Genomic DNA, 27,724 nt, shown 5'->3' with positions numbered 1-27,724 from the left:
GTGTGTGGAGTAGACGCATCTTACAGCTAGCTCTAGCTGCGCCGTTATACAGTACCACTTGCTCCTCACTGCAGTCCGGACAACGAGAGTCTGAACTCACCCTCCCGCACAACTGCAGGTGACCCGGGAGCAGCACCTCTGCACCCACCCCAGTGTCCGCAAGACCTCCGGCCACGGTAAGAAAACCATCAACCAGTGGAAAAGGATAGATAGCCATTGGCAGTGAATTAACAATGTGGAAGTGAAAAGCGCGTTGATCAAATTAAGAACAGCACAGGGCAACGTAAACACGCGTCTGCCTGTATATATGTAGGTAGACAACAGTGCTGGAGAAACTCAATGGGTGCAGCAGCATCTATGGAGCGAAGGAAATTGATTTCCTTCGCTCCATAGATGCTGCTGCACCCGCTGAGTTTCTCCAGCACTTTTGTCTACCTTCGTATTTCCAGCATCTGCAGTTCCTTCTTACAAAAGTGTATATATATGTGTGTATATTTTTATATATATAAAAACTTTATAACGTTATTATATATAACCTTACACACACACACACACATGTAAGAAGGAACTGCAGATGCTGGTTTAAATCGAAGATTGACAAATTGCTGGAGTAACTCAGCGGGACAGGCAGCATCTCTGGATAGAAGGAATGGGTGGCGTTTCGGGATGAGACCCTTCATATATATATATATATATATATATATATATATATATATATATACATAATGTTATAAAGTTATATATATATATATATATGACAATAATAAGTTCTCTTGGACTTGAACTATATGTGTGTGTATATATATATATATATATATATATATATATATATAGATATAGCACAGTATACCACGTCTGTACTAGTGTGCACGCCTGTATATATATATATATATATATATACACACACACACACACACACACACACACATATATATATATATATATATATATATATATATATATATATATATAACCCTAAATATATTATATATATATATATAACCCTATATATATATATATATATATAATATATATATATAATAATATCGTTATAAAGTTATATATAACTATTTTTTCCGACTAAGGCATGTTTTCAGTAAATAAGTCTGACGGGAGAGATAATGACCAAGATGTGTTTGCGGGGATTCAATCACAGTTCAGCCATTTCCACATTACACGTGTGAAAAGCTGTGGGGTGAATTGTACTTTGACCGGAGGTGATGTGGTTTGCGGTGAATTCATCACCGTTTGACCTAATCCCCCGCGATTGCCTCCATCAACCTATTTCCCCCATCGATCTTGCTCCAACGCTCAACCTCTTGCCTGTCTGTCCTAAAATGTTTTATTCATGTAGTTCCCGGTGGAAACGTGTCCATGAATGCATTTGTGAAGCTTATTAGGAGTTATTTAGAAAGCTAAAGATGGCATAACACTAGTTGCAACAGAGTGTGTAAGAAGGAACTGCAGATGCTGGTTTAAACCGGAGGGAAGCACTAAATGCTGGAGTAACTCAACGGGACAGGCAGCGTCTCAGGAGAGAAGGAATGGGTGACGTTTCTGGTCGAGACCCTTCTTCAGACTGGTTAGGGATAAGGGAAAAGAGAGATATAGACGGTGATGTGGAGAGATAAAGAACAATGAATGAAAGATATGCAAAAAAAGTAACGATGATAAAGGAAACGGGCCATTGTTGGCTGTTTGTTGGGTGAAAACGAGAAGCTGGTGCGACTTGGGTGGGGGAGGGATAGACAGAGAGGGAATGCCGGGGTTACATGGAGTTAGATAAATCTATATTCATACCACTGGGCTGTAAGCTGCCCAAGCGAAATATCAGATGCTGTTCCTCCAATTTGCGTTTAGCCTCACTCTGACAATGGAGGAGACCTAGGACAGAACGGTCTGTGTGGGAATGGGAAGGAGAATTAAAGTGTTTCCCAACCAGGCGATCAGGTAGTGTAAACAGGTTGAGCATCTATATCTAAATCTTGCCATCCACACGCCAGTCTCCATCACTAATCCCATGTTATCTCTAGCTCTGTTTTCCCCATCCACTTTCCTACAGTCATCAGCTTCTTAAATGGACCAGAACTAACTAATCCTACATCACAAACAGTGATGAGTGTTTGATGGTGCTGGGCCTGTACTCGCTGGAGTTTAGAAGAATGAGGAGGAGGGAACACCTCATTGAAACGTTCAGAATAGTGGAAGGCTTGGATAGGGTGGATGCAGAGAGGATGTTTCCACTAGTGGGAGAGTCTAGGACTAGAGGTCATAGCCTCAGAATTAAAGGACGTTTGGTTTAGTTCAGAGATACAGTGCGGAAACAGGCCCTTTGGCCCATCAAGTTCACACTGACCAGGGATCCCTGCACATTAACACTATCCCACACTATCCCACACACATTAGGGACATACACATACACCAAACCTACATTCCTGTACGTCTTTGGAGTGTGGGAGGAAACCGAAGATCATGGAGAAAATATTATTTTAGAAAGGAGAGGATTTGAGTGTAGGGCCCTGTACAACTGCAGAAACCAGCATCTGCAGTTCCTTTCTACATACAATGGACTACCTCTTGCACAACTTGGACTTGTTTTATACCCTGTTTTTTTTTGTTGCACAGTCTTTTTCTTTTCAGTGTCTTATAGAAAGTATGTGCAATTTGTGCATGGTTTGTGTTTTGTATGTTGGATGAGTCTGTGCCTACCATATTGCTGCGAGCAAGACTTTCACTGCACCCATATCTAACTGTACTGGTGCACGTGAAAATAAAACGGCAGATTCTTCCCTGCTGTTATCAAGCAACTGAACCATCCTATCATCAACTGGAAAGTGGACCCAAGCTCCCATCCACCTCACTGGAAACCCTCGAACTATCTGATCGAACTTTACTGTACTTTATCAGTTAGTTGAAATTAGATTAGTTTATTGTCAAAAAGCTTTTGTTCTGTGCTAACCTGCCAGCAGAAAGACAACATATGATTACCATCCAACCATTCGCAGTGCACTGAAATTTAAAAGCATGGAGTGATTGTAATATGTGATTAGATTCAAGTTTCAAGATTCAAGAGTGTTTATTGCCATGTGTCCCAGATAGGACAATGAAATTTGTGCTTTGCTTCAGCACAACAGAATATAGTAGGCATAAATAAATACAGAACAGATCAGTGTGTCCATATAGCATTGAATATATATACACACATAAATAAGCAGATACAGTTCAATGGGCTATTAATGTTCAAATTTTTGTATGTTGAGTTTAATAGCCTGATGGCTGTGGGGAAGAAGCTGTTCCTGAACCTGGATGTTGCAGATTTTAGGTTCCTGTACCTTCTACCTGCAGGTAGCGGGGAGATGAGTGAGTGGCCAAGATGGCGTGGACCCTTGATGATGCTGCCAGCCTTTTTGAGGCAGCGACTGCGATAGATCCCCTCGATGGTAGGGAGGTCAGAACCGATGATGGACTGGGCAGTGGTTACAACATTTTGCAGTCTTTTCCACTCCAGGGCGCTCAAGTTGCCGAACCAAGCCACGATGCAACCAGTCAGCATGCTCTCTACTGTGCACCTGTAGAAGTTCGAGAGAATCCTCCTCGACAAACCAACTTTCCGTAGTCTTCTCAGGAAGTAGAGGCGCTGATGTGCTTTCTTTATAATTGCATCAGTGTTTTCGGACCAGGAGTGATCTTCGGAAATATACATGCCCAGGAATTTGAAGCTCTTGACCCTTTCCAGCATGGGATATAAACGGGACTGTGGGTCCCCATTCTACAGGTCTAAAGATCTGCTTCTGTGGCCAGCACGTAAATAGTCGCCTGGGTTGGGGGATCTTGTTTAAAATAATCTTGCACTAAACGTTATTCCCTTCATCCTGTACCTGTTCACCATGGTTGGCTCAATTGTAATCATGTATATCTGTCCGCTGACTGGATAGCATGCAACAAAAGCTTTTCATTGTACCTCAGAGCACGTGACAATAAACTAAACTAAACTAAACTCGACTTGATTTCACGGGACACTTTGCTGTTGTAATTTACAAATTCTTAACATGCTGGGTCAATCATCTTATTTTCCTCATTTTCATACTGACTATCCAATATTTTGCCGCTTAGCTTTCAATCCATTCTTAACCCTCCGTTAAAATGTTCAAAATCTCTTCTATTACAATCGCTCCTTCAAACTGGCAGCAAGGTGTATTCTGTCTGTAATACTCCCTTGGTGGAAAGGACCATTAGTTAGGCTGCTCCTCAACACACTACTCTGCACAATGTTGCACTCCTTAGATTGTTCACAACATCACATGCCTTTCCCTCCAATAGTTCAGTTTAGTTTAGAGATACAGCGTGCAAACAGGCCCTTCGGCCCACCGAGTCCGTGCCGATCAGCACTGCCACTATCCCACACACATTAGGGACAATTACAATTTTTATTGAATCTAAATGAACCTGCAAACCAATACACGTTTGGAATGTGGGGGGAAACCGGAGCCCCTGGAGAAAACCCACACAATCAAAGGAAGAACATACAAACTCCTTACAGTCAGGATAGAACTTGGGTCTCTGGCGCTGTAAGGCAGCAACTCCTCTGCTTCACTACTGTGCCACCCCTATATCACAAATACATGAGATGCATATTCTCTTTTCCACAGCTACCATTGTTTAATCTATCTGGCCTTAAAGAATATTGAGTCTTTCTCTGGATTTGTACCACACCAGCCTGACCACTGTGATTCTTAGCTATCGTCCTCCATATACTTGTACACTCCCTGCATTAGCATGTATGGGCGGCACAGTGCAGTGGTGGAGCTACTGCCTTACAGCGCCAGAGACCTGCGTTCGATTGTGACCACGGGGGCTTGCCTGTATGGAGTTTGTACATTCACCCTGTGACCTGCATGGATTTTCCCCGAGATCTTCGGTTGCCTCCCACACTCCAAAGCCGTACAGATTTGTAGGTTAATTGGCCTGGTGTAAATGTAAAGTTGTCCCCAGTATGTGTGCGATGGTGTTAATAGACAATAAACAATAGACTATGGGTGCAGGAGGAGGCCATTCGGCCCTTCGAGCCAGCACCGCCATTCAATGTGATCATGGCTGATCATCCATAATCAGTACCCTATTCCTGCCTTCTCCCCATATCCCCTGACTCCGCTATTTTTAAGAGCCCTATCTAGCTCTCTCTTGAAAACATCCAGAGAACCTGCCTCCACCACCCTCTGAGGCAGAGAATTCCATAGACTCACCACTCTCTGTGAGGAAAAGTGTTTCTTCGTCTCCGTTCTAAATGGCGGGGATCGCTGGTCGGTGTGGACTGGTGGTCCGAAGGGCCTGTTTCTGCGCTGTATCTCTAAACTAAACCAAAGCTGGGGAAGGAGCTCAGCGGCACTATTTAATATGGTGCCTGATATCCCGACAATTCCTCAACATGATGTTAAATCTCTGCTCAGGTTCAGTTCCCAGAATTGCTACTTGAATAATTGATAGTATGATTACCACAGTGAGATTCAAACTAGCTTTCTCATCTACCTATAATTTTCCCTTCCATTGTTGAAGGTAGTATAAGACTATTGAAGATGGAGCTATTTTGTCTTGTAGTAGCTGTGACTCACCAGGTTACACTGTTATCTCTGAGTCAGTTGAGACTGCAAAGACAAGTTGGAAACACCAAAGGCTAATGAACGTCAGAAGTATAAGGATGTGAATGTAAAGGATAAAGAGTAATAGAGTCATAGAGCGATACAGCATGGAAACAGGCCCTTCGGCCCAACCCGTCCACACCAGCCAACAATGTCCCAGCTACACTAGTCCCACTTGCCTGCGAAGCTGGGGGGCAGTGTTAGCTGTGAGGAGGATGCTAGGAGACTGCAAGGTGACTTGGATAGGCTGGGTGAGTGGGCAAATGTTTGGCAGATGCAGTATAATGTGGATAAATGTGAGGTTATCCATTTTGGTGGCAAAAACAGGAAAGCAGACTATTATCTAAATGGTGGCCGACTAGGAAAAGGGAAGATGCAGCGAGACCTGGGTGTCATGGTACACCAGTCATTGAAAGTAGGCATGCAGGTGCAGCAGGCAGTAAAGAAAGCGAATGGTATGTTAGCTTTCATTGCAAAAGGATTTGAGTATAGGAGCAGGGAGGTTCTACGGCAGTTGTACAGGGTCTTGGTGAGACCACACCTGGAGTATTGCGTACAGTTTTGGTCTCCAACTCCGAGGAAGGAACTTATTGCCATAGAGGGAGTGCAGAGACGACCAGACCCTGGGATGTCAGGACTCATGAAGAAAGACTGGATAGACTTGGTTTATACTCTCTAGAATTTAGTTGAGAGGGGATCTTATAGAAACTTACAAAATTCTTAAGGGGTTGGACAGGCTAGATGCAGGAAGATTGCTCCCGATGTTGGGGAAGTCCAGGACAAGGGGTCACAGCTTATGGATAAGGGGGAAATCCTTTAACACTGAGATGAGAAGAACTTTTTTCACAGAGAGTGGTGAATCTCTGGAACTCTCTGCCGCAGAGGGTAGTCGAGGCCAGTTCATTGGCTATATTTAAGAGGGAGTTAGATGTGGCCCTTGTGGCTAAGGGGATCAGAGGGTATGGAGAGAAGGCAGGTACGGGATACTGAGTTGGATGATCATCCATGATCATATTGAATGGCGGTGCAGTCGATGGCCTACTCCTGTAATTTCTATGCCTTGTTTCTCCATACCACTCCAAACCCTGTCTATCCATGTACCTGTATAACCTTAAACAATGGGATATTCTCAGCCTCAACTACCTTCTCTGGCAGCTTGTTCCATACACCCACCACCCTTTGTGTGAAAAGGTTATCCCTCTGATTCCTATTAAATCTTTTCACCTTAAGCTCCATGGAATGGAGACCAGCCTACTCAACCTCTCCCTATAGCTCACACCCTCTAGTCCTGGCGACATCCTCATAAATCTTTTCTGAACCCTTTCAAGCTTGACAATATGTTTTCTATAACGATGCCCAGAGCTGAACACAATATTCTAAATGCGGTCTCACCAACGTCTTATACAACTACAACATGACCTCCCAACTTCTATACTCAATACTCTGACTGATGAAGGCCAAAGTGCCAAAGGCCTTTATGACCCCCTTATTTACCTGCGACTCGACCTTCAAGGAACCATGCACCTGTATGCCTAGATCCCTCTGTTCTACAACACTACCCAGAGGCCTAACATTTACTGTGTAGGTCCTGCCTTTGTTCGACGTCCCAAAATGCAACACTTCACATTTCTCTGTGTTAAATTCCATCCACCATTCCTCTGCCACCTGGCCAATGGATCCAGATCCTGCTGCAATCGTTCACGACCATCTTCACCATCTGCAAAACCACTAACTTTTGTATCATCAGCAAACTTGTTAATCTTGACCTGTATGTTCTCATCCAAATCATTGAAGTAGATGTCAAACAGTAACCAAACCCTGAGGCATACCACTAGTCACAGGCATCCAGTTTGAGAAGCAACTGTTCGCCATTACCCTCTGCTTCTTCCATGGAGATAATTCTCTATCCATTTAGCTATCTACCCTTGGATCCCCTGCGATCTAACCTTCCAGAGCAGTCTACCATGTGGAACCTTGTCGAACACCTTACTGAGGTCCATTTACATAACATCTACAGCTCTGCCCTCGACAACCTTTTTGGTCACGTCTTCAAATAAATCAATCAGATTTGTGAGACACGACCTCCCACATACAAAACCATGCTGACTATCCATAATCAGCCCTTGCCCATCAGAATGCCTGTATATCCGATCCCTCAGAATACCCTCCAGTAATTTACCATTACAGATGTTAAGCTCACCGGCTTATAGTTCCCAGCATTTTTCCTGCAGCCCATCTTGAAAAGAGGCACAACATTTGCCACCCTCTAGTCTTCCGGCACCTCTCCTGTATTGAAGGAGGACTCGTCAATTTCATCTAGGGCTCCCGCAATTTCCTCTCTAGTTTACCACAATGTCCTCGGATATATCAGATCAGGCCCTGGAGATTTAGATGTATAAGAATGCGCTGGCGTTGGAGAGGGTCCAGAGGAGGTGTACGGGAATGATTCTGGGAATGATTGGGTTAAAGTATGATGAGCGTTTGAAGGCCTTGGGCCTGCACTCAAAGTTTAGAAGGATGAGGGGGTACCTCATTGAAACTTACCGAACAGTGAAAGACCTGGATAGAGTGGATGTGGAGAGGATGTTTCCACTATTGGCAGAGTCTAGGACCAGAGACCTTAGCCTCAGAACAAAAGAACATTCTTTAAGAAAGGAGATGAGAAGGAATTTCTTTAGTCAGAAGGTGGTAATTCTGTGGAATTCATTGCCACAGTCAGACTTGGAGGCCGTCAATTTGATATTTTTAAACCATCGATAGATGGATAGATTAGTATGTGTGTCAGGGGTTATCGGGAGAAGGTCGGAGAATATGGTTGAGAGGGAAAGATAGATCAGCCATGATTGAGTGAAAGAGTAGACTTGATGGGCCGAGTGGTCTAATTCTGCTCCACTAAATTATGAACTGATAAGTACCACCATTCAATTTATGTTGTTAAATTTAAGGCACCTTCTATGCTCATATGTAAAGATCTCATGAACACAAATTGTGAATTTCGCTCTGGTTCTCTGTCCCATTACTTAGATTATCTGGTGATTATCACATTGATATGTGTCGTTTGCCTGGAGGGGCACCATGGCACTACGGTGGAGTTGCTGCCTAATGGCCCTGTCCCACGGTACGAGTTCATTACAAGAACTCTCCCGAGTTTGCCCTGATTTACTCAGAGATTTATGGTAATTTCCACTCGTCGGTACTCGGGGCTCTCGTGGACATTTTTCAACATGTTGAAAAATCTTCACGAGTCTTCCTGAGCTTACCTGCCATTAGCGTTACGAGCCGCTAAGAGACGCCCCCGAGTTCCGCTACATTCATTGTCCGTGCTTACCACGAGTTTGATTTTTTTTAAACTCGGGAGAGCTCTTGGAATGAACTCGTGGCGTGGGACAGGGCCATTACAGAGCCAGAGACTAGGGTTTGAAGCAGACAACGGGTGCTGTCTGTGCGGAGTTTGCACGTTCTCCCCGTGACCGCGTGGGGTTTCTCTGGGTGCTCTGGTCTTCTCCACGTTCCAAAGACGTGCTGGTTTGTAAGTGGTTTATACGTGTGTTGTATAAAACAAGTATATGGGTGATCGATGGTCGACGTGGACTTGGTGTGCCGAAGGGCCAGATTTCACAATGTACATAGCAATATATCATACAATGTATGTCACTATGCCACTCACTGTCATATGAGGAAAGATTGAAAAGACTGGGCTTGTATTCACTGGAGTATAGAAGGATGAGGGGGACTCTTATAGAAATATTAATATTATAATAGGACTGGACAAGCTAGATGCAGGAAAAATGTTGGGCGAGTCCAGAACCAGGGGCCACAGTCTTCGAATAAAGGGGAGGCCATTTAAGACTGAGGTGAGAAAAAAAACTTTTCACCCAGAGAGTTGTGAATTTGTGGAATTCCCTGCCACAGAGGGCAGTGGAGGCCAAATCACTGGATGAATTTAAGAGAGAGTTAGATAAAGCTCTAGGTGCTAGTGGAATCAAGGGATATGGGGAGAAGGCAGGCACGGGTTACTGATTGGGGATGATCAGCCATGATCGCAATGAATGGCGGTGCTGGTTCGAAAGACCGAATGGCCTCCTCCTGCACCTATTTTGTACGTTTCTACGAATAACGTTTAGTGTGAGGTAAAGCCTGTAAAGTCCGATCAAAGATAGTTCGAGTGTCCCCAAATTAAACCAATGTGCCTGCACGTGATCCATATCCCTCCTTTCCCTGCACATCCATGTGCCTAACTAAAAACCTCTTAAAATAAATTACTGTATCTGCCTGTGAATTCCAGGCACCCACCACCTCCATGTAAACTTGGTTGTCTCGAACATCTCCTTTAAACTTTGGCCCTCTCACCTTAAACCAATGCCCTCTAGTATTTGACATTTCTACTGTGAGAAAAAAAGTTTTGACTGTCTACCCTATCTAACGTCCTCATATATATATTTTTTATATTTCTGACATTCCTTTGGCATTCCAGAGAAAACAACCCATATTTGTACAACCTTACAGCTAATATGCCCTAATCCAGGCAGCATTTGGGTAAACTTCTCTGCACCCTCTCCAAATCTTTCACATCCTTCCTGAAATGGGGCAACCAGAAATAGGGCAGCATGGTGGCGCAGTGGTAGAGCTACTGCCTTACAGCGCCAGAGACCCAGCTTCGATCCTGACTACTGGTGCTGTCTGTACGGAGTTTGTACGTTCTCCCCGTGACCTGCGTGGGTTTTCTCAGAGGTCTTCGGTTTCCTCCCACTCTCCAAAGACGTACAGGTTTGCAGGTTAATTGACCTGGTATAAATGGTAAACATTGTCCTTTGTGTGTGTAGGCCGGTGTTAATGTGCGGGGATCGCTGGTCGGCGCGGCCCCGGTGGGCCAAAGGGCTTGTTTCTGTACTGTATCTGAATCTCCGAACTAAACGAAACTGCACTCCAATGCATGTCTTGGTTCCTGCATCAGTAACTTCCAAAGTACTTACTTTGTTGTCATGGAGGAGATACAGGAGAATGCAATTCCTAAAATCTGGAACAAAAAACAAACTGCTGGAGGAGCTCAGTGGGTCAAGCAGCATCTATGGAGGCAAAACATCGATTCTCCCTTTGCCTGCACAGATGCTGCTTGGCTCGTTGTGTTCCTCCAGCAGTTCATCTTATGCTCGTTGTCAAGTGTATCGAGTCATCCTTAAGTCGTGCAGGGCATGTCATTATTGTGCTCTTATTGTGTTATGATTCCACTGGTGAAGGCGATAATCTATTGTTCTGGTTCCATGGGACAGGCACCATTCATAAGGTATTGCCGGAAACCATTAGTTTAGTTTAGTTTAGTTTAGAGACACAGTGCAGAAGTTGTCCTGTTCCGACCCATAACATCACCCATTCCTTCTCTCCAGAGATGCTGCCTGTTCTGTTGAGTTACTCCAACATTTTGTGTCTGTCTTCAGTTTAAACCAGCACACGCTATTCCTTCCTACACAGTGCAGAAGCAAGCCCCTCGGCCCACCAAGTCCACGCCAATCAACAATTCCTATACACCAGGGACAATTTTGTACAATTTTACTAAGCCATAGTCTACAAACCTGTATGACTTTGGAGTGTGGGAGGAAACCGGAGCATCCGGAAAAAAACACACGCAGGTCATGGGGGGAACGTACAAACTCCGTACAGACAGCACCCGTAGTCAGGATCAAACCCGGGTCTCTGACTCTGCAAGGCATAACCCCAACCGCTGCGCCACCCAACCAAACGTTAAACAATTTCACCTGGATCCCATTCACATGCCCTTTTTTGAGAGAAGCTGCGAACATCTAGAGGGAAGACACTGACTGAAGATAGGTGTGTGTATAGAGTGTATAAAATCGTGAGGGTGAATGTACATGCAAGAACTAGAGGGCATAGCTTTAAGTTTAGCAGGGAAATAATTAAGGTCAGCTTTTTCATGGAGAATGGTATATATATATGGAAGGAGTTTGAGGCAAGTATAATAACAACACTTATAAAACGTTTGGAGAGTTACTTGCACGGGAAAGGTTCGGAGGGATGTGGATCAAATATGGGCAAATGGGACTAGTTCTGGCATGCAGAAGATGGGCCGAAGGGCATGTTTCCGTACTGTATGACTCTAAGTGTAAGAAGGAACTGCAGATGCTGGTTTACAAAGAAGATAGACACAAAATGCTGGAGTAACTCAGCGGGTCAGGCAGCTTCTCTGGAGAGAAGGAGTAATTGACGTTTCTGCTCCGAACCCTTCTTCATACTAAATTTTGTGACTATCTTCTGTATGATTCTAAGTATCTTCTCAGCCAGTGGTCTTGATGTCAGATGGAGTAGCAATGTTTAGTTTAGTTTAGTTTTAGAGATACAGCGCAGAAACAAGCACCTCGGCCCACCGAGTCTGCACCGACCAGCGACCCCCCCACACTAACATTATCTTACACACACTAGGGACAATTTTACATTTGATTCCAAGCCAATTAACCTACAAACCTGAACATCTTTGGAGGGCAGGAGGGAAGCGAAGCTCTCGGAGAAAACCCACGCAGGTCACGGAGAGAACGTACAAACTTTGTTTAGACAAGCACCGTTAGTCAGGATCGAACCCGGGTCTCTGGCGCTGCAAACGTTGTAAGGCAGCAACACCGCCGCTGCGCCACCGTGCCACCCTGTTGAAGGCCTGTGTTAGAACAAGGTATCTTCCCAACCTTGCTGAATGTGTAACAAACTTCTTGTTTCACCTGCAGGCTGTGAGAACTGGAATACTCGTTGGGGTTAACGTATGAATAAATTAACCTTGGCAAACTCAAGATCCCGAGGCTGCACTGACACTGACAGGATTCCCGTTGAGTCCGTTGCCATCAAGCAGGTATCCAGCAGACTGTTCGGATCCCGGCACCTATAATGAACGCCAGTCTTGACGCTTTCATCAGCCTCTACCTTCGTCAAACTCGCTGTGACTACAATGGCACGGATGAGGCCATGGCCATGGTGCGGAGGTGTAACGGCAGCGGCAACCCTCACTTTCAGATCCCCGTCTTCTCCGACGTGGCCAAGGTGAGGGTGGGGATCACCGCCCTGGTCTTCACCGTCTCCACCTTCTGCAACCTGGCCGTGCTGTGGACCACCGGCCGCAACCGCAAGAGGAAGTCCCACGTCCGGATCCTGATCGTCAACCTGGTGGTGGCGGACCTGCTGGTGACCTTCGTGGTCATGCCACTGGACGCCGCCTGGAACATCACCGTGCAGTGGCAGGGCGGAGACCTGGCCTGCCGGCTCCTCATGTTCCTCAAGCTGATGGCCATGTACTCCTGCGCCTTTGTCACCGTGGTCATCAGCGTCGACCGCCAGTCCGCCATTCTAAACCCCCTGGGCATCAGTGAAGCCAAAAAGAAGAACAAGATCATGTTGACGGTGGCATGGCTGCTGAGTGCCATCCTCTCTATTCCACAGGTGAGAGCTGCCCAGCGCCAACTGATATTTCTAAACTAACTAAATGGCGCCAAGTTGGGTACTATCTAAATGGCGTCAAGTTGGGAAAAGGAGAAGTACAACCGGATCTGGGAGTCCTTTTACATCAGTCTATAATAATAATAATAATAATAATAATATTTTATTTATGGGCGCCTTTCAAGAGTCTCAAGGACACCTAAAAGTCTATGAAAGTAGTCATGCAGGTACAGCAGGCAGTGAAGAAAGCGAATGGCATGTCGGCCTTTATAACAAGAGGAATTTAATATAGGAGCAAAGAGGTCCTTCTACAGTTGTACAGAGCCTTAGTGAGACCACACCTAGAGTATTGTGTGCAGTTTTGGTCCCCTAATTTGAGGAAGGACATTCTTGCTATTGAGGGAGTGCAGCGTAGGTTTACAAGGTTAATTCCCGGGATGGCGGGACTGTCATATGCTGAGAGAATGGAGCAGCTGCGCTTATACATTCTGGACTTTAGAAAGACGAGAGAGGATCTCATTGAAACATATAAGATTGTTTAGGGCTTGGACACACTAGAGGCAGGAAACATGTTCCCGATGTTGGGGGAGTCCAGGAACACTTTTTCTCATGGAGAGTGGTGAGTGTGGAATTCTCTGCCTCAGAGGGCAGTGGAGGCAGGTTCCCCGGATGCTTTCAAGAGAGAGCTAGGTAGGGCTCTTAAAAATAGTGGAGTCAGGGGATATGGGGAGAAGGCAGGAACGGGGTACTGATTGGGGATGATCAGCCATGATCACATTGAATGGCGGTGCTGGCTCGAAAGGCCAAATGGCCTGCTCCTGCACCTATTGTCTATTGTCTATTGTCTATTTCACTGTGGGAACTGAATGCTGGCCAAGTGTTTTTCTGGCTGACTGGCTGGTAGACAAAAGTGAAAGAATGCAGTAATTACTTGAAATTAGAGAAATTAACGTTCATACCACTGGGGTGTAAGCTGCCCAAACGAAATATGAGGTGCTGTTCCTCCAATTTGCGCTGGGCCTCACTCTGACAGTGGAGGATCCCCAGGCCAGGAGGGTCAGTGTGGGAATGGGAAGGGGAGTTAAAATGTATGGCAACCAAGAGATCGTAAACCAGCATCCATAGTTCTTTCCTACAGATTTAATGTTCAGTTTTGTCTGGAAAAATCTAGTCCAATCGCATTGATTAACAGAAGTTTACAACCAAGCAAAATCATCCTGTACCAGTGAAAATATTGTATTAAATATTTTCTGAAAGCACTGTTTTAGTGTTTAGTTTAGGAATACAGCACGGAAACAGGTGCTTCGGCCCACTGATCCCATGCCCACCAACTATCACCCATTCACACATTGGTTCTATGTTATTTCCACTTTCATAAGGCCATATGTGATAGGAATAGAATTAGGCCATTTGGCCCATCAAGTCTACTCTGCCATTCAATCATGGCTAATCCATCACTTCCTCCCAACCCCATTCTCCTGCCTTCTCCCGATAACCTCTGACACCTGTACTAATCAAAAATCTATTTATCCCTGCTTTAAAATATCCACTGATTTTGCCTTCACAGCCTTCCATGGCAAATAATTCTATAGGTTCGTTACCCTCGGACTAAAGACATTTATCCTCGTCTCCTTCCTAAAAGAACATCCTTTAATTCTAAGACTGACCTCTAGTCCTAGATTCTCCCACCAATGGAAACTTCCTCTCCACATCCACTCTATCTGAGCCTTTCACTATCCTGTATGTTTCAATGATGCCCCCCCTCATTCATTGACCATCGATCGTTTGTTCACACTCGTTCTATGCCATCTCACTTTCTCATCCACTCCCTACGCACTCGGGCAATTTACAGAGGCCAATAAGCCTACAAAACCCGCACGTCTTTAGGATGTGGGAGGAACCTGGAGCAACTGGAGGAGACTCACGTGATCACAGGGAGAACATGCAACACAGGCAGACAGCACCCGAGGTCAGGATCGAACCCGGGTCTTTGGCGCTGTGAGGCAGCAACTTTTACCAGCTGTGCCATTCTGCAGCTGTTCAGTGCAGATTGAAGCAGCTGCAATGTTATTACTTAAAGCATTCTCTGGTTCAGTATTTGAGATTCAAGATTCAAGAGAGTTTATTGTCATGTGTCCTTGATAGGACAATGAAATTCTTGCTTTGCTTCAGCACAACGGAACATAGTAGGCATGACTACAAAACAGATCAGTGTGTCCATATGCCATTATATAAATATATACACACATGAATAAATAAACTGATCAAGTGCAAATAACAGATAATGGGCTATTAATGTTCAGAGTTTTGTCCGAGCCAAGTTTAATAGCCTGATGGCTGTGAGGAAGTAGCTATTCCTGAACCTGGTCGTTGCAGTCTTCAGGCTCCTGTACCTTCTACCTGAAGGTAGCGGGGAGACGAGTGTGTGGCCAGGATGGTGTGGGTCTTTGATAATACTGCCAGCCTTTTTGAGGCAGCGACAGAGTATAAATGCAAACTAAAGCTCTATCAGCACTTAAACGACTCCCTGATCTGCAATATAATTTCTCCACTCTACACATTGTCAGCTAAAGTGTCTCCTCTCCCGGAGATAAAGTAATATTAAACAGAATAATGTGGAAATAACAAACTGAAAATGCCGGCTTACAAAAATGACACAAAGTGCTGGGATATCTCAGCGGGTCAGGCAGCATCTCTGGAGAACATGGATAGGTGACATTTTGGTTTGGGGCACTTCAGAATAACCTCAGTAAATTAGAGAGAGACTGCAGAACGAAGAGGCTTTGGCTGATTAAAATACCATTTATCTGATGACAAATCAGATCTGCGGACAGAATGCGTTACATCAGCAGAAAGTTGGCTTTCTGAAATATTATTGTTACAGCTGGAAAACCCTAATGATAGTTTGATCAGCTGAGTACAGCTTAAGATTTCTCCAACTGATTGATTGATTGAAAGATACAGCATGGAAACAGGCCCTTCAGCCCACCGAATCCATGACGACCATCGATCACCCGCTCACATTAGTTCAATGCTATCCCACTTTCTCATCCACTCCCTACACACTAGGGAAATTTACAGAGGCCAATAAACCTACACGTCTTTGGGATGTGGGAGGAAACCGGAGCACCCGAAGGAAACCCACATGTTCACAGGGAGGATGTGCAAACTCCACATAGACAGCACCCGAGGTCAGGATTGATTCCGGGTCACTGGTGCTGCGAGGCAGCAGCTCTACGAACTGTACCACTGTGTCGCCTTGTTTAGACTCAGTGGCTACATTCAATTGCTAGTAGCGTTAAGGAAGACAGCCATGAAACTTAGAGGCCAACGATTTAATGCTCAGTCTCATCAGGGAAAATACTGTCCATTACACAAGAATACAACTGAGCAGCATCATCCTGCACTACTAAAAATAAGAGAGAGAGAGAGAGAGAGAGAGAGAGAGAGAGAGAGACAGAGACAGAGCGAGAGAGAGCTTAAACAGTGACAGAGGCTAATGAAATCAGTGAATGATTTATTTCCATGCACTGACAACTGGAATCAGGTTTTACTGATCCTTAAAAAACCGTATCGAGCTTGTTCTATGCTGTGCATGTCCGTAATTCAAAACAATTGGAGACAATTTTTTCTATGCAGAATGAAAGCCATATTTATCAATAATCACAGTGTGTGTACCTGAAGGGGTATAATGGTGCTGGCGTGTGGTTTTGACAGCCGTGGGTATTCTAGCCAGGCTTGCATGTTGCCATCTGCATGTCATAGTTCCTTTACCTCAGTCTGCTGTGCGCACTTTAGTTCCACCATCATTACCTATAATGTACCGGCTTCCTGCTGTGGTTTGATCTGAAGGAGCTCCTCATGAATGATGCTTGATGTCTTATTCACTGTTTGGAGTATAACAAACATAACCTTTATAAATCCCACTTTACAACAACCCCAATGGGCCTGTCCCACTAGGAGATTTTTTCGGCAACAGCCAGCGACTGTCATGGTCATATCAAGTGGCCGAAAAACCGGCGACAACTTCCATCATCCTGGCGACAACCTACGCCAGCACCTACGTCAGGAAAAGTCAAGCTATGCTCATTGGCATCAAACACACTGTCGCCAAAAATGTTTCAACATGTTGAAAATTTAGCGGCGATCAGAAAGACGCTACTGCTTTTTACGCGACTGAGGAGACTACGCCCGGCGAACATGTGGCGACAAACTAGTCGCCTGTAGTTGCCTAAAAGATCACCTAGGTGGGACAGGCCCATAGAGCGCCTTCCTGCACAGTCCCTGTTATAAGCTGGACAGAACACAACAGCCTTTTTGTACACAAAATATTCCCATAAGTAGTAGTGAGCTGAATTTTAAGACGACCTTTAAATATATTTTGTATTTATTATGTGCTAATGAACCCTGTTAGCTTTAAATATTGCAGTAAATTCGATCTGCATCATATAATAAGCAATCCAGTTGTTGGCAGTAATGCTTTTGCTACTTGTCAGTTGTGGTTAGTTTTAGTGTTCAGAACGGACTAGAATTTGGTTGTATGGTCGGTGATCTAATGCAACCATTTGATGAAGCTGTTCGCAGCATTATGCAAACCAGTTTTGCCCGCAGACTACTGCGGAAATCAGCGGAAAGAAGCAAGCTGAGCTTAAATCTGCATTATTATTGTCACAAGGACCGAGGTACCGTGGAAACCTTTGCTTTGCGTGATATCGGCTATCAAGTCAAACTCAAGGACAATAGAACCCAAGAGAATAATGCAGCACAGCAAAGGGCTCTCACACATGTTTATGCTTTCCCACTGGGCAAAATGCCACGCATTCAACTGCAGATCCTAATAAACCAAGACAGAGATAAAGTCAGGAAGGTCAAGTGTTCAGGAGAGATCAGGATAAGAAATGTCTGCTTGGGAGATTGTTTTCAAAATGAGTAGGGTTAAGAAATAGAGTGATCATGTACAGAAGCCAATACATAAGACTCAAAGTGCAAAGGCTGCACGGTAGAAGGATAATTCGGTTTGTAGATATCATAGACAACATAGAAACACAGAAACATAGAAACATAGAAATTAGATGCAGGAGTAGGCCATTTGGCCCTTCGAGCCTGCACCACCATTCAATATGATCATGGCTGATCATCCAATTCAGTATCCTGTACCTGCCATCTCTCCATACCCCTGATCCCTTTAGCCACAAGGGCCACATCTAACTCCCTCTTAAATATAGCCAATTAACTGGCCTCAACTACATTCTGTGGCAGAGAATTCCAGAGATTCACCACTCTCTGTGTAAAAAATGTTTTTCTCATCTCAGTGCTAAAAGATTTCCCTTTTATCCTTAAACTGCGACCCCTTGTTCTGGACTTCCCCAACATCGGGAACAATCTTCCTGCATATAGCCTGTCCAACTCCTTAAGAATTTTGGAAGTTTCTATAAGATCCCCCCTCAATCTTCTAAATTCTAGCGAGTATAAGCCAAGTCTATCCAGTCTTTCTTCATATGAAAGTCCTGACATCCCAGGATCAGTCTGGTGGACCTTCTCTGTACTCCCTCTATGGCAAGAATGTCCTCCCTCAGATTAGGAGACCAAAACTGTACGCAATACTCCAGGTGTGGTCTCACCAAGACCCTGTACAACTGCAGTAGAACCTCCCTGCTCCTATACTCAAATCCTTTTGCTATGAATGCTAACATACCATTCGCTTTCTTCACTGCCTGCTGCACCTGCATGCCTACTTTCAATGACTGGTGTACCATGACACCCAGGTCTCGCTGCATCTCCCCTTTTCCTAATCGGCCACCATTCAGATAAAAGTCTACTTTCCTGTTTTTGCCACCAAAGTGGATAACCTCACATTTATCCACATTATACTGCATCTGCCATGTATTTGCCCACTCACCCAGCCTATACGTCACCTTGCAGCCTCCTAGCATCCTCCTCACAGCTAACACTGCCCCCCAGCTTTGTGTCATCCACAAACTTATAGATGTTGCATTCAATTCCCTCATCCAAATCATTAATATATATTGTAAATAGCTGGGCACTGAGCCTTGCGGTGTCCCACTAGTCACTGCCTGCCACTCTGAAAATGACTCGTTTACTCCTACTCTTTGCTTCCTGTCTGCCAGCCAGCCAGTTCTCTATCCACATCAATATTGAACCCCTAATAGCGTGTACTTTAAGTTTGTATAATAATCTCTTATGTGGGACCTTGGGCCTTGTCGAAAGCCTTCTGAAAGTCCAGATATAACACATCCACTGGTTCTCCCTTATCCACTCTACTAGTTACATCCTCGAAAAATTCTATGAGATTCGTCAGACATGATTTACCTTTCATAAATCCATGCTGACTTTGTCCAATGATTTCAGCACTTTCCAAATGTGCTGCTATACCATCTTTAATAACTGACTCTAGCAGTTTTCCCACTACCGATGTTAGACTAACTGGTCTGTAATTCCCCGTTTTCTCTCTCCCTCCCTTTTTAAAAAGTGAAGTTACATTAACTACCCTCCAATCCTCAGGAACTACTTCAGAATCTAATGAGTGTTGAAAAATTATCATTAATGCATCCACTATTTCTGTGGCTACTACCTTAAGTACTCTGGGATGCAGCTTATCTGGCCCTGGGGATTTATCGGCCTTTAATCCATTCAATTTACCTAACACCACTTCCCGGCTAACCTGGATTTCACTCAGTTCCTCCATCTCATTTGACCCCTGGTCCTCTGCTATTTCCGGCAGATTAGTTAAGTCTTTCTTAGTGAAGACAGAACCAAAGTAGTTATTCAATTGGTCTGCCATGGGTCCTTGTTCCCCATGATCAATTCACCTGTTTCTGACTGCAAGGGACCTACATTTGTTTTAACTTTTTCTCTTCATTTTACAGACTTCATTAGAGACCATGACATCAAATTAATCAAACATCTACCACCTTGGATGGACACTGGCAGTGGTGGGCAGAGTAGCTAATACAGCACGGCAATTGGTTTCTTCGGCTCACAATGTTTGTGCTGAACATGATGCCGTTAAAACGATCCCATCTGCCTGTACATGATCCGAATCCCCCTATTCCATAGCCTTCCATGAGCCCGTTCCAGGTGTCCACCACCCTCTGTGTAAAACAACTTGCCCCGCACATCTCCAGTCAACTTTTCCCCTCTCAGCTTATGCCCTCTAGTGTTGGACATTTCCACTCTGGGAAAAAGGTTTTGACTGTCTACCCTATCTACGCCTCTCATCATTTTACATACTTGTATCAGGTCTCCCCTCAACCTCTGGCATTCCAGAGAAAACAAGCCAAGTCTGCCCAACCTCTCCCTGTAGTTGAAACCCTGTAATCCTGGCAGCATTATGATAAACCACCCTCTTGCACCCTCTCCAGAGCCTCCACATTCTGCCAATAATGGGGTGACCAGAACTACACGCAATAAAATTCAGCCAGACATAGTCCTATAGAGCTGCATTATGACTTCCTGACTCTAATACTCAATCTACCTAGCAATGAAGGCAAGTATAGAATACACCTTCTTTACCACCATGTCTACTTGTTCTGCCACCATCAGTGAGCTATGAACTTGGACTTCCAGATACCTCTAAAGGTAGAGCAGAGGGGTGTATATAGAATGCAGAACATGGTGTCTAGGCGTGGCCATAGAGGCCTGTTGTCCTGGTTGTGGCCCGTTGTCGGAGTTGCATGGGTTGTCCTGGTCAAGTGATGTGTCAACGTCATCCACCGCTGTTCCATTTCCAGAGACAAAGCGCAAAGTCCGCAATGGGGTACAGGTGAAGGGAACAATACCCTATTTTAATGGAAGGACCATTCACAAGCCTGATGGCAAAGGAGAAGATAGACACAAAATGCTGGAGTAACTCAGTGGGACGGGCAGCATCTCTGGAGAGACTTCTCCAGAGATGCTGCCTGTCCAGCAGAGTTACAATAGACAATAGACAATAGACAATAGGTGCAGGAGTAGGCCATTCGGCCCTTCGAGCCAGCACCGCCATTCAATATGACCATGGCTGATCATCCCCAATCAGTACCCCGTTCCTGCCTTCTCCCCATATCCCCTGACTCCGCTATTTTTAAGAGCCCTATCTAGCTCTCTCTTGAAAGCGAGAGCTACTCCAGCATTTTGTGTCTATCTCTGATTTAAACCAGCATGTGCAGTTCGTTCCTACACAGCAAAGGGGAAGAAGCTCTTCCTGAGTCTGGCAGTGCATGCTGTATTCAAGCTTCTGTATCTAGGTATTAGATTTGTGAAGACAACGGTTCATGAGCATGTTTTGAAACAGTGTACCTGCGATTTCTCTTGCAGATTCTCCTGTTTCATACGACAAGCATCAATGTGCCCCAAAACTTCACTCAGTGCTCCACTATTGGGAGTTTCAAAGAACACTGGCAAGAGACCTCATACAACATGTTTACATTTGTTTTCCTGTTTCTCATGCCTTTGATGATCATGATATTCTGCTACACCCGAATCCTGATGGAGATATCAAAGAGGATGGCCAAGGGAAACTGTGAGTTCAAATCTCATTATCATTAGTGCCTTTGTTTTCCCAGCACCATCAGTGATTCACATCGTGACATTCTCATGCGAACTGTGGAACTGTGGAACTGTGGAACTTCCGCATTTCCCTTCCTGACGTTTCAATTGTACTTTCAACCTTCCAGACTAATTAATTCACCCACTCCCAATATATGTGAACCTTAATGGCATTAAGGCCGGCACTGTGGCGCAGAGTTGCTGCCTAAAGGGCCTGTCCCACTGTACGAGGTAATTCAAGAGTTCTCCCGAGTTTCCCCTGATTCGAACTCGGAGAATTATGGTAATAGCCGTCCGTAGGTACTCGGGGCTCTCGTGGACATTTTGCACAGTGCTGAAAAAGCTTCACGAGTTACCGCGTTTCCCGAGTACCTGACGTTAGCATTACGAGCCGCTACGAGACATCTACGAGCTCCGACTTAGCTGCTACATACATTCTACGTACTTACCATGAGTTTGATTTTTTTTTTAAACTCGGGAGAGCTCGTACAGAGGGACAGGCCCTTTACAGCAGGAGAGGCCTGGGTTTGATCCCAACTATGGTGCTGTATGACAGAGTTTGTCCGTTCTCCCCGTGACCGCGTGGGTTTTCTCCGGATGCTCCGGCTTTCTTCCACACTTCAAAGATGTACAGGTTTGTAGGTTAATTTGACTTCTTTAAATTGCAAATTGTCCCTCGTCCCTTGACCCTAGTGGGACGGCGTTAGTGTGCGGGGATCGCTGGTTGGCACAGACTCCTTGGGCCGAAGGGCCTGCTTCTGCGCTGTATCACTAAATAAACTAAACTAAACTAAACGTACAATAATGAAACACTCCTTGCACGTATTATTTTCAAATACTTTGATATCATTGAGACAAAGTGTCATACAGCTTGGAAACAGGCCCTTCGGCCCAACTCATCCATGCTGACCAAGATGCCCCATCTAAGCTAGTCTCATACATCCGGGTTTGGCCCATATCCCTCTAATCCTTCCTCATCCATGTACCTATCAAAATGTCTTTTTAAATGTTGTTTTAGCACCTGCCTCTACTTTCTCTGGCAGCTAGTTCCATATACCCACCACCCTCTGAGGATCTGAAGAAGTGTCTCGACCTGAAAGGTCACCCATTCCTCCTCTCCAGAGATGCTGGGGTTACTCCAGCATTTTGTGTCTACCATTTGAGAAACTATATACTACACTCTGGTATTGTTCTATTTCCCACCTTTTATACCTTTAGTACTTGTAATTATATTCATGCAGAGTATTACCTGATTTGCTTGAATAGCACTCAAGCCAAAGCTTCTTACATATAACAATAATAAACTAAGCCTGAACTCTCAAAAGTTGCCCCTTAGGTTTCATTGAAATCTTCCCCCCCCCCCTCACATTAAACCTAAGCCCCCCGTTTTGATTCCCAATACACTGTACATTCACCCAATCTATTGCCCTCATGATTTTATGCACCCCTGGAGTGGTGTGTTAAGTGCCTGTCCCTCTTGAGCGACCTAATCCGCGAGTTCTGGCGAGTATACGACTCATACTCGCTGCATGGTCGACGCGAGGTCGTAGGAGGTCTTCGTAACAAGGGGTCACAGTTTGAGGATAAGGGGGAAATCTTTTAGGTCCGAGATGAGAAAAAACATTTTTTAAACAGAGAGTGGTGAATCTGTGGAACTCTCTGCCACAGAAGGTAGTTGAGGCCAGTTCATTGGCTATATTTAAGAGGGAGTTAGATGTGGCCCTTGTGGCTAAATGGATCAGGGGGTATGGAGAGGGCAGATAGAGGATACTGAGTTGGATGATCCGCCATGATCATATTGAATGGCGGCACAGGCTTGAAGGGCCGAATGGCCTCCTCCTGCACCTATTTTCTATGTTTCTATGTTTCTAACTCTCCTTCACGCTTGAGAGTGATCTCCGCGTACTCGAGGCCTCAGCTAGGTTGCGGCGTTTTTTTTTCAATATGTTCAAAAATGCCCACCAGTAAAAAAAGGTTGCCATGGGAAAAATCGATACTTTTTTTACTCGTAGGTTTAGTCATAGTAGGTCGTAGTAGGTCGGCATGTTAGTCGTAGGTAATCGAGGGTAGTCGAAGGTAGTCGTAGATAGTCTTCATCATAGTCGAAGGGAGGTCGAAGGAGATCGAAGGAGGTCGTCTTCACTCTCCACTATTCGGTGTCCAGTTTTCCTGAAGTTAGTCGTAGCTAGTCGTAACTGGTCTTCTACAAGGTCTTCTCGAAGGAAGTCTTCAATATGACATTATTTAAAACTCTTCTAAACTTGCCAATTAGGTTGCCCAAGTTGGACAGCCCCTTTAAGATGTTCACTCTTACTGACCGAGAAGAATTTGGTCACATATACCAGACACAAGGAATGTCAGGTGCTGGTTTACAAAAAAAACACCCAAAGTGCTGGAGTAACTCAGCAGGCCAGGCAGCATCTCTGGAGAACATGGATAGGTCACCTGAAACGTCCCCTATCCATGCTACCCAGAGATGTTGCCTGTTCCATTGAGTTATTTCAGCACTTTGTGTCACTTTTATTAACTGTGCCATTGAGATGGTCAGGTAAATATAAATGACTCATGCTCCCTTGAGGTAGAAAGGAAACATGAAACAAATTGGTATTTAGGCACTCATGTCGGAAGCATTGTTTGTGGATGTTGATTGAGGAACGGGTTATACTCAGATTCATTTCAGAATGTCGTCGTTGTCATGGCTTCAATAGTCATCAATATCACGCCATCAACATTCATTGACTAAGCTCACAAAGAAGCGTTTACTGATGGATTGATCTATATTGTTCGATCTTGCACAACAAAGAGAAAGCGAGAAAAGAGAAATTACAGTAAGAATGTCATCAGAATGAAAATTATTTTAAAAAAATCTATATCCTGATAAAAATGGGAGATTGGTTTGTTTTTGTGTTTGCTTTTCAGTATCGTCGAAGGAAGTGCATTTAAGACGATCAAAGAACAACATACCCAAAGCTCGACTGAGGACCCTAAAGATGAGTATTATTATTGTGACCTCCTTCATTGTTTGCTGGACCCCCTACTACCTCCTGGGACTCTGGTACTGGTTCTCCCCAGAGATGCTTTCTGAGGAAAAGGTCTCGCCTGCATTGAGTCAGATCCTCTTTATCTTTGGTCTCTTCAACACTGTCTTGGACCCCATCACCTATGGGCTTTTTACCATCCAATTCAGGAAGAGTCTCCAGTGCTGCTGCCACTCGGACAAGACCGCGTCCAACTTAGATCTCAACACGACGCAGACGGGCTCCTTCCGGTGCTCGGGGTCGTCTTTTCGCCTCAAAAAGTTAATTGCGCTTGGTCAAGAGGGTCAAAGGTCAATCGCGGAGAATGAGTCCCACAGCAACAGCAGTTATTGCAAGAACGGTTATCTTGATGCACCGGGAGGCTGCCAGTGAAAGCACTAACACAAGGTGCTGATGACTGATCCTCCTGTGGTCCTGAAACACGAAGTACAGAAGACTGATGTGTCCTTGTGTAGTCCTGTATTAGGGAGCAGGCAAGTAACAGCTTGGTTGGTGTGTGTGTGTGCATGATTTGATTTTGCCAACTCTACCTGTGGTCGAACGTTGTTTTCTTTCCCACTTTGGTGACTGCCTTCTTGCCCTTATACAACAAAGGCACCATTCTGCCCGTCCACTCCATCCTATCCCTGTGTAAGGGCAATCAAGCCTCCCTCCATGGCCCTGGTGATGCATCACCATCTCAGATTCCGATTCCGATTCAGATTCAACTTTAATTGTCATTGTGCAGTGTACAGTACAGAGACAATGAAATGCAGTCTGACACTTACCCAGCAACACCTTCTTCGCTCCTCCATCAAAGTAAATTGGTCCGAAAATACTGGTCTTGAATCAAGAGGATCCTGCTCATCAGAAGCCACGTAATGTTCAGACACAAAGGTATTTATAAACTGTGGTCTCGTCTGTGTCAGAAGCACCTTTAAATATTTCAACTCTTCAAATAGTTTGGTAACGTGAAAGCTTTCAGAAACTCTGATGTCGTGTTACTTATCTTGAAAATCGGAAAAGTGATCATATCCTCCAATAGCCGACTAGCCTGTCAAACTGGCTGGAGAGACACCACAAGAATAGTTAAATGCAAGTGGGCCTCCCAGTGTCCGGGCTGGCTGCAAGACATCCTTCCTCCTGCTCCATCAATATCAAAGCTCATTCCATCAACCATGCAGTTGCATCTCTTTAGAGCACTTTGCGTAAAGTCTGAAGATGGGTCCCGACCCGAAACGTCACCAGCCTGAAGAAGTGGTCTAACCGAAATCGTCACCTATCCATATTCTCCAGGAATGCTGCCTGACCCACTGTGTCACTCCAGCACATAGTGTCTCGCTTTTTAATGTAAAATCAATGTAGATAATCAATGCTTTAAGACAAGGGTCTGAAGAAGGGTCTCAACCCAAAACGCCACCCATTCCTTTTCTCCAGGGATGCTGCCTGTCCCGTTGAGCTACTGCAGCATTTTGTGTCAATCAATGCTTATCAACAATCTGCAAATTGTAAATGTTCATCGTTAATCTGCTTTGGCCCGTCTCCATTTGACATCCAAATCACAGCTGGAAAATCCTTCCAAGCCCAGTCCGTTACATTCAGAATACAAAGTGTAGATTTAATATAAATTCTATTTTTTAATGGAGATTACTTTTGTCATGAAATCCTTTCTCCTTCTGTCAACTGTGCTGGGTTTACCACTGCTTTGTGAACGAGTGATGATTATTTTCTCAATACATCGACAGGATTCTTATTTAATAAAAATGATGCCTATCGATGTGTATAACTGTGTGCATTGTACTTTATCCAGAGTTACCCAGTCCAATCTAAACTGACTTTACCAATTACAGCACTTGTTTGTCCCAACAAATAAATACACTGCCATGTGTGGTTGATACTGCCTGATGTGGTTTATTTTGAGCTCGTAGATAAGTATATGCATCGTGTAATAATTGAACTCAAGGCATCCGGATTAGAAAACGGTGAATTTAACTTCATCTGGTGCTAATCACCAGATGGCAACAAAACAAGTAATTTATCCTTCAGGGCCTGTCCCACTTGGCCGTCATTTGTGCATCACTGAGTTGGCGCGCCACAGTCTATGTCATAAAAACATAGAAACATAGAAAATAGGTGCAGGAGGAGGCCATTCGGCCCTTCGAGCCTGCAACGCCATTCAATATGATCATGGCTGATCATCAAACTCAGTATCCCGTACCTGCCTTCTCTCCATACCCCCTGATCCCTTTAGCCACAAGGGCCACATCTAACTCCCTCTTAAATATAGCCAATGAACTGGCCTCAGCTACCTTCTGTGGCAGAGAGTTCCACAGATTCACCACTCTCTGTGTAAAAAATGATTTTCTCATCTCGGTCCTAAAAGACATCCCTCTTATCCTTAAACTGTGACCCCTAGTTCTGGACATCCCCAACATCGGGAATAATCTTCCTGCATCTAGCCTGTCCAACCCTTTAAGAATGTCATCGCGCACCATGAGCGCATCTCGTGCGAGTCACGATGCAGGCGTAAATGATGTTGCGTAAATTACCCGCAAATGATGGCCAAGTGAGACTGGCCCTTTATTTTCCCAATTTCATTCAGACCTAAGAGTCTGAAGAAGGGTCTCGACCCGAAACGTCACCCTTTCCTTCTCTCCAGAGTTGCTGCCTGTCCAGCATTTTGTGCCTGACGCCTCTCAATCCTTATTAACAGCACTTCATCCTCATATCTAACTTTCCCTAACTGATCCACACTTTTCATAACTTCATGTTCAGAAGTTATAAGAGCAGAGTTAGGCTGTTCGGCCCACCAAGTCTACTCTGCTATTCAATCACGGGTGATCTATCTTTTATCTCTCACCCCCATTCTCCTGCCTTCTCCCCAATACTAATGAAGAATCTTTCAATCTATGCCTCAACATCCATTATCTTGGCCATCACAGTCCTCCGTTGCACAGAATTCCACGGAATCGCCACCCTATTTGGTCAGCACGGTGGCGCAGCGGTAGAGTTGCTGGCTTACAGCGCCAGAGACCCGGCTTAGATCCTGACCACGGGTGCTGTCTGTACGGAGTGTGTACGTCCTCCCTG

At 44.8% G+C, this 27,724-nt stretch overlaps 1 protein-coding gene across 1 annotated transcript; it reads left to right on the top strand.

The window, feature by feature from the left end:
- LOC129712771 (gonadotropin-releasing hormone II receptor-like) lies at positions 1–27,098 on the top strand. Its single transcript, XM_055661494.1, has 4 exons — positions 1–176; positions 12,368–13,073; positions 21,387–21,591; positions 24,537–27,098. The coding sequence occupies exons 2-4, from the start codon at positions 12,525–12,527 to the stop codon at positions 25,025–25,027; spliced, it is 1,245 nt and encodes a 414-aa protein (XP_055517469.1). The 5' UTR covers positions 1–176; positions 12,368–12,524; the 3' UTR covers positions 25,028–27,098.
- The last annotated feature ends 626 nt before the right edge of the window (positions 27,099–27,724 follow it).

Source organism: Leucoraja erinacea, chromosome 33, assembly GCF_028641065.1.
Source record: "Leucoraja erinacea ecotype New England chromosome 33, Leri_hhj_1, whole genome shotgun sequence".
NCBI classification, from domain to species: Eukaryota; Metazoa; Chordata; class Chondrichthyes; order Rajiformes; family Rajidae; genus Leucoraja; species Leucoraja erinaceus.
The sequence above is the reverse complement of the archived record's forward strand: the minus strand, read 5'-3'. Positions and strand labels throughout refer to the sequence as shown.

Excerpts from the sequence above, each read along its gene's own strand:
- LOC129712771 (XM_055661494.1), top strand. The coding sequence starts at position 12,525 with ATGAACGCCAGTCTTGACGCTTTCATCAGCCTCTACCTTCGTCAAACT. Across the intron at positions 13,074-21,386 it reads CCATCCTCTCTATTCCACAG|ATTCTCCTGTTTCATACGAC; the intron begins GTGAGAGCTGCC and ends TTTCTCTTGCAG. Across the intron at positions 21,592-24,536 it reads GAGGATGGCCAAGGGAAACT|TATCGTCGAAGGAAGTGCAT; the intron begins GTGAGTTCAAAT and ends TTTGCTTTTCAG.